This window comes from Ammospiza nelsoni, chromosome 9, assembly GCF_027579445.1.
Source record: "Ammospiza nelsoni isolate bAmmNel1 chromosome 9, bAmmNel1.pri, whole genome shotgun sequence".
NCBI lineage: Eukaryota > Metazoa > Chordata > Aves > Passeriformes > Passerellidae > Ammospiza > Ammospiza nelsoni.
This window is the reverse complement of record NC_080641.1, coordinates 15,946,667-15,962,657: the sequence shown is the minus strand read 5'-3', so window position 1 is coordinate 15,962,657 and position 15,991 is coordinate 15,946,667. Positions and strand designations below refer to the sequence as shown.

General features: G+C 37.7%; 1 protein-coding gene across 1 annotated transcript in view; it reads left to right on the top strand.

Annotated features, from left to right (window-relative positions):
* The window catches only part of NTNG1 (netrin G1), a 148,240-nt gene that overhangs the window by 120,703 nt on the left and 11,546 nt on the right, over positions 1 to 15,991 (top strand). Inside the window, exon 9 of the mRNA XM_059478691.1 lies at positions 1,386 to 1,523. Within this exon, the coding sequence (XP_059334674.1) occupies positions 1,386 to 1,523 (138 nt within the window). The remainder of the gene's footprint in view (positions 1 to 1,385; positions 1,524 to 15,991) is intronic.

Below are 15,991 nucleotides of genomic sequence, written 5' to 3'. Positions count from 1 at the left end.
CCGCTTCATTAATGAATGCTGCCAGCTATTTTGACTCTATTATTATTGTGGAACCCTTTTGCCAAAGGTAACTATTCTTCGTCAGCATTCCAAATGTTCAGAGTGCCATCTGTAATTTATAGCTAATAAACAGTGAGACAACAGATGACAAATGTCTTTCTAGCAATTGTTTTCCTGTTAGTTTTTTTCATTGGATATATATACATATGTAACTTCCCAGTTCAAGACCATTTTTTCATTTATGGTACCACTGAGGTTTAACCTAATGCTAGGGAACAATTGGCAGATGTAGTCATCAAAGCAGCACTGATTCACAAACATATAAATCCAGACTCCCAGCAGGTTACCCCAAATCAGCAAGAAGCAGAGATCAGATGCTTCCAAAAGGAGTCTGTGGTCTCAGTTAACAGTGAAGTTACTCTGGGTCTACATGGGTCTACATAAAAATGAGATAACCCTTCATTTGAAAACAAAATCTAAATAACCAAGGTGAAGAACAGGAATGCCAAAAATGAGCTCTGTGAGCTCCTTGCCTTTGTTCAGCTGGCTGAAAGCTGAACACAGACATTGTAATCGCATTAAAGAAAAGGGCTGTGAATGAACAACACAGTAAGTGTTGTGGGAGGAAATGTGTTACCCTACTTATTCTTTAATTAGCTGAACACATGTGAAAAATATACAGCGGGGAATGAGCCTCACTGCATTTTCCATCTGCACGCTGGGAGGTGAGAGAAATTAAAATGGCTGCATAAAGCCTGTTCTTAAAGGTTTTGCATTACATTAGTGCTCACCTCAAGCTTTTCATTGCAGAATATGAAAAAGGTTTATTAATGTCACTGATAAATCAATCTCATCAATTTAATGGCAGATATTCACTTAAATTATTATACTGCTCAAACTTATAAAGGAAGACTATCTTGGAAATAAGTAAAGTGCATTTATATAGCTCTGTAAAGATATCTAGCACTTTTGAAAATATTGAGTAATACAGATAAGCTTATTTTAATAAAGCAAAACATTTCACCCTGATGGCACGTGGATATATCCATACTATACAAAGCTTTTCTAATGTTCATTAAATTGTCAAAAATATACTTGCCAAAGAGAATCTGTTACAATCACTTACCCTCAAGACCATGGTATCTTCTGCCTTTATATCTTTTCTGTCTACTTTTTCTCTTTGCATCATAAAACATCTCTTCCTGAAATGACACATGCAAACAAATAAATGGACATGTAGTAATTATATTCAGTACACTAGATGTTCTTAATAGACAGTCTTCCTTTACCTTTAGCACTGGAAATGCAGCCTTTATTGGTATTGAATGAATTATCTCCACATGTAGACCTGAATCCAGTGTGTATGTGTTGTCTTGTTTCTGCAGACTGTTATTGTAACCCTTTTGGTTCAGTCCATGATCGCTGTAATGACAGAGGATTTTGTGAGTGTAAGGAGGGAACATCAGGGCCTAAATGTGATAAATGTCTGCCGGGATATATCTGGCACAGCTTGGGCTGCCAACGTAAGTAACTCTGAGAGTCGCCCCTCTCCTGCAGCTGCGCTGCCTCTCGTCCGTGTGCTGTCATGTGCCAGTTCTTGGGAGCAGAGAACAAGTGAAAGCTCGGGGCTGTACCAGTGCCATAATGCCTGACCCTTGGGAGACTCCCAGCTGAGGGCACTGACTGTGCCACCCAATTAATTCAATGCACTTTCAGTGTCCTCCCTCTCTCCCACTAACACCCGGAGGACCTCCCGCTGGCATAGGTAAATACACATGTCTTGGCAACTATGAAGTAAGTTTTGTATACTAAAACATCAGCATATTACTTCCAAATTCAGAATTCCTACTAAAAGAAAGAAGGTGATTTCTCTGCATGTTCACTTTTTTCTGTCCTAAACTTCAGCTTCTTGACTAAGTTAATTATGCTTTCATACCTTTAAAACTATCCCTGGACAATAGCTGCAAAACATTGGCTTGGTACCTGTAATAATTAGTGAAACTAGGTGAAACCTAATGGTTGGAAAAAAAATGGAAGTGTACTTAACACCCTTAAAAATAAGAGCTGAAATTTTCCTTAAATGGTGCTAGAACACATGTTGTTTCAATACTTATTTATATATTTGCTTCTCTTCTGGTTAACGGGTCTTGTAAACAAGTGAGTAGAAATATCACTTCAGTATATACAGGATTAGACTTTTACTGCAAGTTTTGTTTGTAGTAAATTCTTAAGACTTATTCTTTTAACAGTTTTGATTATCTACTTCCAGAAACTCTGGAGGGTCCTTTGACATTTTTCTTTCACCTTCTCTCACTGCCTTTCTGCCTTCTTAACCACACACACATTAAAGACAGATTTCTACAAGAGCTGGCTTTGTATTCTCAACAATGAGAATCCCAAGAAAATGTAATTACTGACACCAATTAGACAAGTACTATAAATTGGTCAACAGTCATACAAGACAATAATGGTAGAGGATTACCACTGCCTCTCCAAGTGATGGGTACTGCTGAAGCAGAAAAGCTGGACCTGTGACAACTCAACAAATTATATCTGGAAAGAAAACCAATAAATAATTTCAGGTAATATTGTGATAATTAACCAAATAGCATTAAAGATAGTATATGAAAAGAAAAGAAGCTTGCACAGGTAACACTGTTCACTGCAACCTGAGAAAACTGGACTTCCTCAGCTTCTACCAGCAAGGTCCTGTATTTAGCAGGGCATTTAAACCATATTTTTCACACGTGGTTGTTGACTGTGTTCTCATTTTCCAGCTGCTTCTACTTGAGTTATGATTCACAAAATTATTGGGCAATTAGAATTGCAGCAGAAAGCAGCTGAAGTAATGTTTCAAGTTTCTAAGTTCTCTATTACTAATTCTTCACCAAATCAGATCCTAGTTACCTCCCAAATAACACACTCAGAAATAGGAGGTCTCCCTCTGCCTTGCACCCCATATGCAGGGTTGTTACCACCCTGTACTTTATCCTAGACACTGGCAAAATAACCATTGGGATTTATGAAGCATTGGAAATATTGCAGTGACCCGAACTACAAGGGAAAAAAGCAAATCAGAAATCAGTATGGTTCTCTGCATAGAATTTGGATAAAGAAAATTTACCACTGTGTCCACCCAGTGGATTTAAAAAAGATATTAAGTAGCCCAGTGGGTTTTAAAAAGATACTAAGTAGCTGAGGTACTGAACAAGTCTGGAGGACTGTTGAGTAAATTTTACAGTAATATATATACACACCAGTTTGTCAAAGCAATTACTTAATCATTTCAGTACTTTCTATCTTTTAGAGTTTGAATATTATAAGACAAATAATGTTCTTTTAATGAGGAACTTTTGAGCCCAGCATATAATTAGCTTGATTTTAGCTGAATCAAGAGTATCTGTAAAAGCTTTGGACAGTTTCTGGAAATGCAAGCTAGTGCCTTTATATTTGCTGACAAAACTAATTGAGTTTCCTTCACTATGTTGTAATTTTCTGAACAAATCTCAGTCTGATTGTGTAACTGTCAGATATTTTCCAAGTTTGCACAAATTATCTGATCAATTTCAGAAGAAAAACAACTAGATGCAGTTGTCAGTTTTATGGAACAGACATCAAATTGCCATGTTTTACCAACCACAAACTGATTTAAATCTCATTTCAAGTCTTATCATGAAGGAACAGAATTCCAATTAATTTAATTTTGTACAGTGTCAGTTTTAGTGTTCTTATTTTCCCATTGAATTCTAAACAAATGACCGGGCAAGCAGGCAGACCCCAATATACGAGAAAAATAAGAATTCATTCTGTTGCCTTGGCAAAGCTCAAAAAGATTATTTGTCTGGACACGTAGCATGTGGTTTTGATCAGCTTTTCCCTAAGCCTGTGCTGCACAGGAACATAGATATGCAAAGATGGATACACACACTCACTCGACAGACCAATATGTGCTTGTTTAGTTTTTGTTATACATAGGCTATTGGCATTATTATGAAATTCTATTCTTATGGAGCTTTGTTGCTAAAAACCCAATGGTTTGCACCTAGTGCAAACAGAAGCTTGACTATAAATAAACTATTTAAATCTATACCATAGCTAGTTTAATTACATGTATGATTCTATAAGTAAATGGAGTGTCATAATTTTATATATTAGTAAACCTATTAGGGAAAAACCAACACAAAAGCCGAGTTGTGTTTTCTAAGGCCTGCAATATATCATTTGATAAATTACAGTTTGGAGTCTACTTTGCACCACACAAAGTAGAAGTCACAGAAGCTATTATCCTCAGAACTATTTATTTAGGTACCTCACTCTTAGTGATTTAATCTAAACCCTTTGAGGATCCAGGCAGAGCGCTCCTCGCTTGGTGTCTCTGCACACACCGAGGTCAGATGCAATTTTAGACTTTGCCTCCCAGATAAAAAGCACTGTGATAGCAGCTGTTATCTTCTTGCATTCAGGGTTTGTGCTGCAGAGACGCAGCGGTCAGCGGGGTCTGGCTGGTACAGGAAGGTCTGCTGCCCTCAGAAGAAGAGGCACAATAGATGTGGCTGTGCCTGGCGCAGCTTCTGAGCCCTCCCCAGGTCCCCTGCGGCCGCAGGCGTGGGCGTGCGGGAACGTGCTGGGCTCAGCGGGGCCTCCCTGCCACATACCCACAATGGATTTTCTCACCAGGATCAAAGCACAGCAATGAATTCAGAACAGAACAGTTTGGTCCTGAAACCCTTTTAGAACTCCTGGAACATGAGAAATTACATAGCATAGCATATATTTGATTTTTCTATTTTATAGAAACTGAACGATTTCCTTTAAAAATTAACATTAAAACAGAACTAAAAGCTCCAAGCCTGGCAAGAAATTTAACCTGCAACTACAGTTGATTTGGGCCAGTTTTTAACTGAACATAGTGTTTTTTGAAAAAAGGAACCTGTATCAAAAGCAAAAATATTTAAACACCACGAAAATATTAAGTAGGAGCATTCGCTTGATCTTCTACGTGTATTGCTCACAGTCTTGCATCTTGTGTATTTCTTGGCCATGACATTTCAGCTGACTAAAGTCCATTGCATATATACTACAGCATTTTAAAGTAACATCTTTTCATTTCACTCACAGAAGCATTGATTCCAAAACCAGCTGCATATTTATCCAATCAGGCACAGAAAAGATCTTTTGCCAATATCAGTTTGGCAGCACAGCTCGAATTTTCATTAGGCATGTTCCTCACAGGGGAAAAGGTGAGGGAAGGTTCAATGACTAATAATATTCTCTATCTCCCTTCATACAAAAACCAAGTAAACACATTGAACCCACAGCACTACAAAGGCCTAGAGTGAGTGAGTGTTACCAATGGTAGCTGGCACCCCGTAGCAATTCAGTGTTTTAAATTATCTTGGTTCAATGGTGCCAATCTTAAACAATTAGCGAATGAGTTTTCAGTCAGATGCCTTATATCAAGGTCTGAACAATCTATCCCATTTTACCCTTTCTCATTCATTTAAGCAGAAGCAAGCAAAGGATTAGACTCTTATCTTCAACGCTCAAATTGGACTCAGTACTTGTATCTGTCTTCCAGACTAAACTTGTATTAATCTGCAGCCAGTCAGATAATTCATATTCTGTCACAGCATGCATTTAACTTATTATATGATTATTTAAATATGAGCTTTTTAGGGGTGGATTTTTTCATGTGTTACAAATGTTAGAAGATGGGGCATTTGATCAAAATCATCATGCAGATTGAGTTGCCAAAGAAAATCAGACTTGAAATTGTAAACTTGGAACTTAATATTAACATTTGCTTTTGGAAGATTGGATTTAGCATTCAGCAAGAAAAGAGGAAAAGACATATACCATCTAATTTCTTCTAAAATCTTTTTCAAAAAAATACACCCTACACTTCTTTCTAGACAGATTAAATACATATAAATGCAATGGTCTCCCCAGTGAAGGTTAGTGATCTTTTACACGTTTGTACACAGATGTATACAATACCTACACATTGAACTTCTGCCTAGGGAAAAAGACAAAAAAAAAAAAACAGAAATGCAGAATCAAGGTGCCCTGCTTTCTGGTTCACCATTGCAACTGCCTGTGTGGGAGCCATAGAAGATCCACCTATCTATTTTTATATCTTTTTACCAATAGCAGTTTTAATGCTGTTAGCTGATCAGGATACAGTAGGACTCCCTTCTGCACAGGTGCTGTATATATTTCAGTTCTGCTGTGGTTTGGTGCCAAGGCTGGTAGTAGTAACCACACTGCTATACTTGGAGCTGAAGGGAAGTAAAATATAAGAAGAATTTATGGAAAAGGATAAAGTTCTGCTGGAGCTGAGCATTGTTGTCCTCAGGGAACAGTCATCTGTCCCTGGTCTTTATACTGCTTTCAAAATACCTATTTTACATGGCTGTTATGCAGACTAAAGAAATTGTGTGTGTGTACAGGGGTTTGGATGCAAGAGGAACAGACTCTCCTTCAAATGGCTGCAAATTTAAATCCAGAATAATTCTCTTTACATGAATCCAAAATCCAACTTCTGCAACTCACGGCAAAGTATGGTTTAGAGATGTAAGACAAGCAAGGCAAGAATACAAACAAAATTACAGCATTATCAGACCTGATCCTCAGATGATGCAAAACACTAGTTCTGCTTGCCTCAGGGGAAGTGTGCTGAGGACTTACAGGTGTAATGCCATCCTGATATCCTTTTAAAACCAGGGTCTTTTAAACTTGAGAAACAACAATGCAAATGTGCTTATTAATGCGTTCCTTCCAAAATATACAACCCACAGCATACTCGTATAGATACTAGGATACACAGAAAGTTGCTCACCAAAGTATAAATATCATGGAATGTTATTATTTTTTAATGAGATGCTAGATTTGAAGGAGAAAAGGAAGGTTGATCTCCCTGTCTGGGGAGAATATATTTTAGTCAGAGTAAACATGTCAGAACACAAACACTGTATATGAACAGAAATGATTAAGTGAGGCACCTCTCCTCTATGAAGAGCACAGAGGAGATGAAAACATAAGATGCTCTGAGAGAGTTATACAGATCTGCATAATTCCTGTAGCACGTCTAGGCTAGAGACCATGCTTTAATTTTCTTCTTTTAGCACTGCTGCCTACAAAGTGTGTGGGATATTGTGGAAATGGAAGAACCTGCAGAAGGAATAGACTAGAGGGGTGCTGGGGAGAGCTTAAGGACTTTATCTCGGTGCTTCTGTGCTGGAAGAGGTTGTGAATTAGGTAATACCTGTGTGTGGAGAAGCCAAAGAAAATAACAAGTAAATAAAACCAAGCAGAGAGTGAAGCTCAAAAGAGGGGACTAGCTTGCATAGTTACCATATTATTGAGAGGCACCAAGCTCCTGACAGACCGCAGCTCTTCAGGAGATTTACTCTGATAACCTGGTGATCAGGAATTGGTTTCTCCAAAGCAAAAAGAAATGGTTCAGTAGTAACATCTATACACCTGACCTTTAACAGAACAATTTTTCCCCAGCAAGGTGAGGGATTGGATTGGAGCAGAGAGGTTGTTCTCCTCTTGATCTTGCCCAGGTGTCAGCTTCAAAGCTGCTATTTCATGGCTGTCCAAACTGCTCTAATTGCAAGTGCTACAATCCCTCTTCTCCAAATTCCCCACTATTTAGTCCCACACTCCTAGCAATCTCTCAGGCAGTTGTTTGACCTTTCACTGAATGATTTCAGATCTAACTCAGCAGGACACTAACCAAAAAAGAATAGGTTTTTTTGCTATGTTAGTTCTGTGATATGAATCATCCTCTGGTTGAACAAGCAGGAGCACCCTGGGAGAGCATAACCCACTCAGTGGGGAGAGATGGAAGCCTGGCAGCCAGGCTGGGCTGGGCTGCCATGCAACCATGGCACATCACTCCCCATCACTAGACCATTCTACACCCTAGGAACTTGCCAGTATTTTTACCTGACAAAGCCACACAATTTCAGAAGGACGAGCAGGTGGATAGTTAGGGAAATGTCTTAAAAATGTTACTCTTAAAAAAAACCCCAACATTCTGTACTCTCCTAAAATAGTTTTAAAAATCCACTAAGCTATAGAAAAACCAACACCTCTCTAATATTCTCTTGTACTGTAGCAGAATCAAAACTTTTCAGACAACAAAACTCAAATTCTGCATGAAGAGCCAAATTGGACAGTGGTGATGGATGTGAGCAGAGTGCATTTCCAAAACAGCCCAATTCAAAGAGAGTGAATACAATTTGTAGCATCTTGTGTATTTTTAGTGTTATATTGGGGGGAGTTCTGAACAACTAAATATCAGGAAATTCATGAAAACTTAAACAAGTAACATTATTTGTTTTCTTCAGTCAGATGATTTTAAAATGGTTAATATTTGATAGCACTACGATAAATATTTTAATAGAGTATATTGCAGTCAGTTAGGAATAGATCAAAAAGATACAAAGTAAGCTCCACTAGATAAACTTTTATTAGGTACATGAAATAGAACATAAAGCTTGATAGCAATTACTACTTAATCTATTCACATTTGGAAGCGTATTGAAGGGGAAACTTATAACTCAGTTGTTATGAATTATTAAATGTTCATTTGAACAGTGATGAGCAGGACTTCTTTTCCTCTGAAAAATCTGTCACGCTTTCCTTTTAAGCCTGCTCAGTGGCCATAGATTCTGTGTAATTTGCCTGCTCACTGCCTTTTTATGAGGACAGACTAAGAGATCAATAGCAGCACAGACTCACCCAGATGGGGCATTTTTATGAAGGGGCCTTAAAAGGACCATTTAGAAGTAAGTAAAGTAATCTTCATCCTACTTAACTGCAGATAAAAATTACTGACCTGAGGCAAATAAAGATAGCCAAGGTTTCCTATCTTGGCACTGATGCAACTGATGGCATTGCTCACCAGCACATGCTGATTATCATTATCAACTGGTTTCAACAGTTGTTGTTTTAACTTCCTTTACACATGTGCAGACACAACAGTATGGAAACCAAAGTTTCCTTTAGAAGAAGCTGATGGGTTTTAACTTGCAAAGTGCTGACAGCCTCCACTAACAGAAGCTAAGCTTCCCCAGTGGTATTAAAGTTAAAAAATGCCTTTTAATTACCATTAATAAATGGATGCCATGAAAGTAGGTATACTATGATTTTGTCCACCTGTAAGTTTAAATTTTAAAATACTAGCTTGCATGTTTGATGGATTTCAGCCTTACTTTAGGTACAGGGGCATGCCTATTGTTAAGGTGTGTTTCTGCTCTGAATTTAAACATGCTAAATCAATGTAATCCTAAAGTAATCAGGTTTTCTAATGTCAGATTTGTACTTCTGTAGAGCTGACTATTGTAGTATCTAACAGGAAAGGAATTCAAGACCTTCGTTACATACTACTACTGTTTTACTCACTTGTTCAAAATATTTTGAATGTCTTGATTACCTGATAGTGTTTGTTATGAGTAATCTGTACAGGTGGGGTTAAAAAATTCAGACTGAAGGTTTTAAGGAAATTTAGTCAAACTAAATAAGGGTGTTATTATTTAGTATCAATAAATTGAGCGATTCAGCAAAGAATTTCTGAATCTAATCAAGACTTTTCAAGATCTGAGCTCTTAACTAAAACACTTAACAGAAGTGCCTTTTTGCATTTCCCAGTTCCCATGTCACCCTATTTTCTGACCATTTTACCGGGTTCATTTTAGAGCTAGTCTTCAAAACCCTTCACTCCTGTGAGTCATGTGTTTATCTTCATCCTTGCATGCTTGCAGGCAATGGAACATCTCACAATAGAAACTAAAGCTGTTCTGAGCTGGACCAGTGCCCTCTGTGTGACACTTGCAGGCTGTATGAGCTTCAGGCAGCAGAGGCATCCAGATGCTGGAAGGTGCAGCTTATAGATTTTCTTAGCCAAAGAATTCATCAGTATCTTCATATTTAATTGCTCTCAGTGAGTCCTTCAGCCACTAATTTGCCTAATAACTTCTTGAGACATTAATACTTTTGTTATCCAAATGTTCTGGGCACAAGAACAATAATAATTAAATACCTTTGTTTAACTGGTTGGTTATTCCTTCTTGGTTCTTGAGAGGAAGAATAAATGAATAATCATTTCCAATTCAGCTTTTCCATGACATCTGTGATTTTAAAGACATATATTTTATTTTTCTTCAATCTGTCTTTCCTTTCTTACGCTGAAGAAACATAATCTATTTAATCTCTTCTTTTATATGGCCTGCTTATAGCTGTGACAGCTTTTCATTCTACCTTTTATGGTATTACTACACACACACACACATATATATATATATATATATATATATATATATATACACATCTTTTCAATAACAGGACTTCATGCAGTGGTCAAGAGATAGGCACATCATGAAGCTATATAGTGACATTGTGGTGTTTCCACTTCACTCTTTTTCCTGTCTTGAAAAATTCAATAATCTATTTGCTTTTCTGACTGATGGAGAGCATTAAGTCAAAATTTTCAGTAAAACACCCTGAACGACTCTTAGGGTGCCTTTTCTAAATAGTAAAGCCAAGTATCTGTAGGAATACTTTATTTTTGAACACTTAATTTCTGTCACTCACAACTTAGAAATTCTTCTGAAGGTCTTTACAGCCACAATACCTTTGTAGTCTGAGCAAATTTATTAGACCATGCTTTGTTCACTTTTCTAGCAGAATTCTATATGTGTAAGTCCTCATAAGACTGATTAGTAGTTCCTGACATCTATTCTTATGCTGCTTCTTATTATTCAAGCTTTAATTATTCCATTAAAAAAAATAAAAGGAAAAAACAAAATCCTTGCTGAGGCATCTTGGAAAATGCTTTTTGTAGAGTAAAATACATTGTCAACCAGATCTTTTGCATCCATATAGTTACTTGATTCTTTAAAAAAATCCTTTACAGGTTTGTACATTATTATTTCTCTCTTACATACTCATCATGTTCACTCATCTAACTGTTAATTCTGTTCTTTATCACAATTTCTATTAACTTGCCTGCTGAGGAAGTTCTGATTTCCAGTCTCTAGTTCCTCTCCATCTCCTTGAAATCTTTATAAAAATCACACCTGCCACAGGTCCTTTTTTGTAGTTAATCAAGCCCATCCTGAAAATAAGAAAAATTAAATTAGAAAAATCACAAGTAGCAGTGAAAATATTATTTCTGCATTTTTTAAAAATTTCTCAGCAGTAATATTTGCTTCTTTTGGTATGATGCAACAGACTTCCATTTTTAAATAATGTTTGTATAAACATTCAGACACACCTCCAGAACACGCCCCCATCACCACAGGAGTCTGGTAACCTCCCAAAGCTCTTCTATAGTTAATAGATTTTTCCCTTCCCTACCTTACAAAGCATTTATTTGCCCTACAGCCTTTCTAGAAGACCTGGTTTCTCCTACGTTTAGAAAAAAAATATTAATGGCTAATTTTTATGACTTTACTAAATTTCTCAATCATTTCTGGCCTACCTTGGTACTTTAACCTGTTATACCTCGTTTGTACTCTTTTCTTTTTTCCTTCATTTCATCATAACTGATGATTGGTTTTGGTTTTTTTACCCTTTCTTTACCCTTTGTAAATGTATTTTCTTATAAAGTTTTTTAAATCTGCTGCTAACAATGTAATTTTTATAAGAATCCTGTTAAATAGGTTTGGGGGTTTTTTGATACTCACTTTACTCTGCATTTACTCTAAAATACAACCAGCTCACCAAATCCCCTGCAGACATTCTGCCCCTTTAGCTTTTCCTTGCATTTGTCTCTAATAAGTGTCTGCATGATCTCTTCTCCCAGATCCATACACCTGAGACATGGACCAGCCCTTCCAGCTATTTCAAATTCCTCTTCAGGTTAAGCATGCAAGGAAAGATTTTGACAAGGAACATGGATATGATAAAATCAGGAACAAAAGCTTGATCTCGTAAATGTCAGTCCAGCTTTCTGTCAGATCTTTGACTATCAGCTTTTACAGCACAAACTCACTGTGAAAGTGAATAGAGCTTTACAGGATTTACAGTATAAATTTAGAGGGGACTCATAGCCCACACAAAAGTACCATGATGTTCAGTAAAATATTAACAGCATTGCTCTTTCAATTTCTCCCAAATCAGCACAACTTTGAGCTGTTGATAATGGCCTGTTGAGTTTTGTTGATAATGGCCTGTTCTTCTCTAATGTTGGACTACAGTCAATGGTAAAATAATTTTAAGAGACTTCTGGAAGAAGCCAACCTCCTTATATTTACCTTAGCTTCTAAAGAGAATAATTAAATTGTTAATAAAATTGTTACCTGTAATCATCAGGTGAGAAGTGACAGTGCTGGAAGTTTAAAGATGTTACAGAGAAGAGGGAAGATTCTGATCCTAATTCAGTTGTTGGCAATTAATTTCTATAGAAGACTACTTGTATCTGAAGTCAACTTGAAATAATTATATTAAAGGGACTGTATTCATTAACACCACTGATGTCAACAGGCAGCTGAGGTCCAGGATGATTAAAGTGTAATACCCAAAATTATGTTGCATTTTTATAACTACATCTTGGACAGGTACTTCTTGATATGCTTTTTTCTTCTTGCCAATGACTTGTCTGTCTTTTTGTTCAGATGGACAGGGAGAACCATGGAAAGCTGTTAGATACTACAATAGTCAGCTCTACAGAAGTACAAATCTGACATTAGAAAACCTGATTACTTTAGGATTACATTGATTTAAAATGTTTCAATTCAGAGCAGAAACACACCTTAACATTAGGCATGCCCCTGTACCTAAAGTAACTCTGAAATCCATCAAACATGCAAGCTAGTATTTTAAAATTTAAACTTACAGGTGGACAATAGTAACAACTGCACTGATGCCACTGGCTGAATCTAGAGCCAGCATTTTGATTTGCACTTGCCTGTACATCAATTTACCCACTTTATTCCCTTTCTAGAGAATGAGTGGAATAGTTCTCCAAATCTTTCATACTTTTTAGACATTTATCTGTATTTTTCCAGATTTACAGATCTCTCTGTGGATGACCCAAAACATTGTTCCAGCTCATGGAACCAGTATCCAACTAACCTCTGTTCTTACACTCTTTCCTGCTTAAATTTGAAACCTTTTCCAATAGACTCAAGGATCTATTCTTGCCCTTCAAAACTTCTAGGTTATAAGGAGTTCAGCCATTATCTCTTTGGAGGAGGAATTCTCCCTTTAACAGGTGTTTAGGTGAGCCTTAAGAAGCAGCACCAAGCAGCTACAGATCAGGGGCACACAGAGGCTGAAATAAAGAGCTACCAGGTTTGTTCCCACATGCACTACCCAGTCCCCAGATACACTGACAAGTGCAGGAGGAACCAACTCCAGTGTCCTCAGTACAGAACAGCAGTCCATAGGAGACAGTTCAGTAGGGTGTTCTGTTCATGAGATGCTGCACCACTGAGCTCTGAATGGCTCACATATTTTAAATGGGAATTCAGCTTGCTTTTTAAGCCAAAGGATCCTTGAAATAGGACTCTTACCTTGAAGAATTTAGAATTTCATTTCCAAGGAGTGTGAACAGTTTCATCACATGCAGCTTAAAGAGCTGAAGCTGCATTTTGATCATGAGGCAATCTCTAAGCATCTAAGGCAGACAAGTTACTCTCACAAAATTCAAAAACCTAACTTACTTCCTACTGATTTCAGAACAGGAGAATCCCATAATGAGATTTAAACTGGGACTTGCTAGTGCAAGGATATTCATCTTGAGGGCAAGCATAGCATCCTTAAATCAGCTCCATTATGTTGACATTATGCAGCAAAGCCCAGCTCTGCAAGGAGGCTTCTACTCTCAGAAAGAGCATCCTATTCCACATATCTTAGATTACAACAGCATACTGCAACATACTGCAACACAAACATCTCAAAAATTGAGCTGGATGCTTTGAAATGCTTCCAATTACATTTGCACATGTGCCTTTGGTACACAACTAGGGAGAAATATGAAAGGTGGCATGTACACTGCATAACTTCTGCAAAGGTATGAAAATTTGGGTCAAGATTTACACCACCTGTCAAAATAAAGCCATATCCTGCAATAATTTTTCTGCAATGACCTGAGAGCTTTGCTAGTTCATGCTAAACCATTACTGATTTAAAACAAAGTGCAAAGACACTTTGAGAAATGTACTCCAGTTATATCTTTTATTCAGTGGCAAGATGACAACTTACTGATGATGCTGCAGCCCACGCTGCACTGCACCATTAGAAGGACCCTGAGTGTTTTGCAAATACAAAACATTGAACCAGCTAAGATGTGTTGAGCACCTCCCTCACCTACTCCTACCCGCCCTGGCTTTAGCCCAAACCCTTCTCCAGAACTGTTCCAGTTCCAACTACTTCCCCTCATCACTCCTCCTGCTGTTTTAGCTAAACAGCTACTCATTCTGTAGCTTCTGGCAGTCTCCAGAAAACCAGCATCCCACTCGGATCTGCCATGCTACCACTTCAGAAATGCTGTCTCACAGCAGAAAACCTTTGCCTTTCACACTCCTGTCATACCCTCACTGCACTCTGGGGCTGTGTTTGAAACCTGAGCAGGCGCTGTGCTGGCTGGCCCTGCTTGCCAGCCCTGCTTGCCTTGGGGTTCCATGGAGCAGGAGGAGGCCCCATTGCTGTTTGCCCCCAGGGGTGGTCCCTGAAAAGGCTCCAGGCCTACAGAAATTCATCCTACCTGGAATGAGAGCCTTTCCTGGCCCTCCACTAGCACATGCAGGCAGCAGCACAGATGTGTTGCAAATCCCCTCTTGCCATAGGAGTCAATGTCAAGGAATACAGAGTTCTCAGGGAGCTGGGATATGATCAGTCAGGTTTCCATTGCCATCACTGCCAAGGCTGCTGGAAGAGAAGGACAAACATGATAGGAGCTGTGAGATCTCCAATGTAATGTAGAGGGTTCTCTGGGGCAGATGACAGCACTGGACCCAATGAGATAAACTTGTCAGGAAACACAGATTAATCATCATCCCAGGTCTGTTGTGCAGAAACTTGTCTCCTTTTTCACTGAGAGTTTTAAAAGAAATATAGTCAGAACATGATGTTTTGAAAGTGCATTCTAAAAGTACATTTTCCTAAAAATTGAGTGGGTTTTGTGTGACCGTTCCTTTTCCAAGCCAGAGGTTTGTGACATTGCTGCACACACAGATTCTCAGGAACAGAAAATGACCAAGGTCTTGGTTTCTCAGCCTTAAGTGCAGGTGGAAGACTTTTTAAGTAACACAACTACTTCTTTCCATCATTAGATTTAAAGCTATTGATACAATATATCTTTGGAAATATCTAGCACATTATCTACAGTAATTTATTAGATAACAATTAAAGGAGATATCCTTGGTATTTTTCAACTCTGGCATGACTTGACAAATTAAAAATTGGAGAAAATAATTTTAAAATAAGGAAAGTACTTTGAAGTGAAATCACACTTGGCAGTTATCTATTCCTCAAGGAACCCAGGTTATTTCAGTCTTCATTAATAATTAAATTTTAACACCTTTGTGCATCACAATTGATAAACAGAAATATAAGTAAGTTAATCAGCATGCCAAAAGCAATGCTAGAACCATATAAAGCTCACAGGGAAACAGCTCTTACTCATGAGAATATAACTCTGGTCTTTTTAATATCCTGAATTACCTTAACAGATTGTCATAGTATGCAATATCAACATCCATGGTTAGAGACATTATCTTTAGTTGGTATGCTGATAGAAAGAACTTTTCAGGTATTATCCCAAACAAACCATGCTATGTACTCTCTAAGACAGGTCTGTGTTTATTCAGATCTTTTTCTACATTATAGCAAAACTTTAAAGTTGGTTAAAAATATTAATATAATTCTGTTACTCTTGAAACAACTTATTAGTGGTAGCCTGTGTATCAGTATTGTGAAAAATCTGTAGGTTGCCTCTATGCCTGCCTCCGCTCTATTGGTTGGTGTGTAATAATGA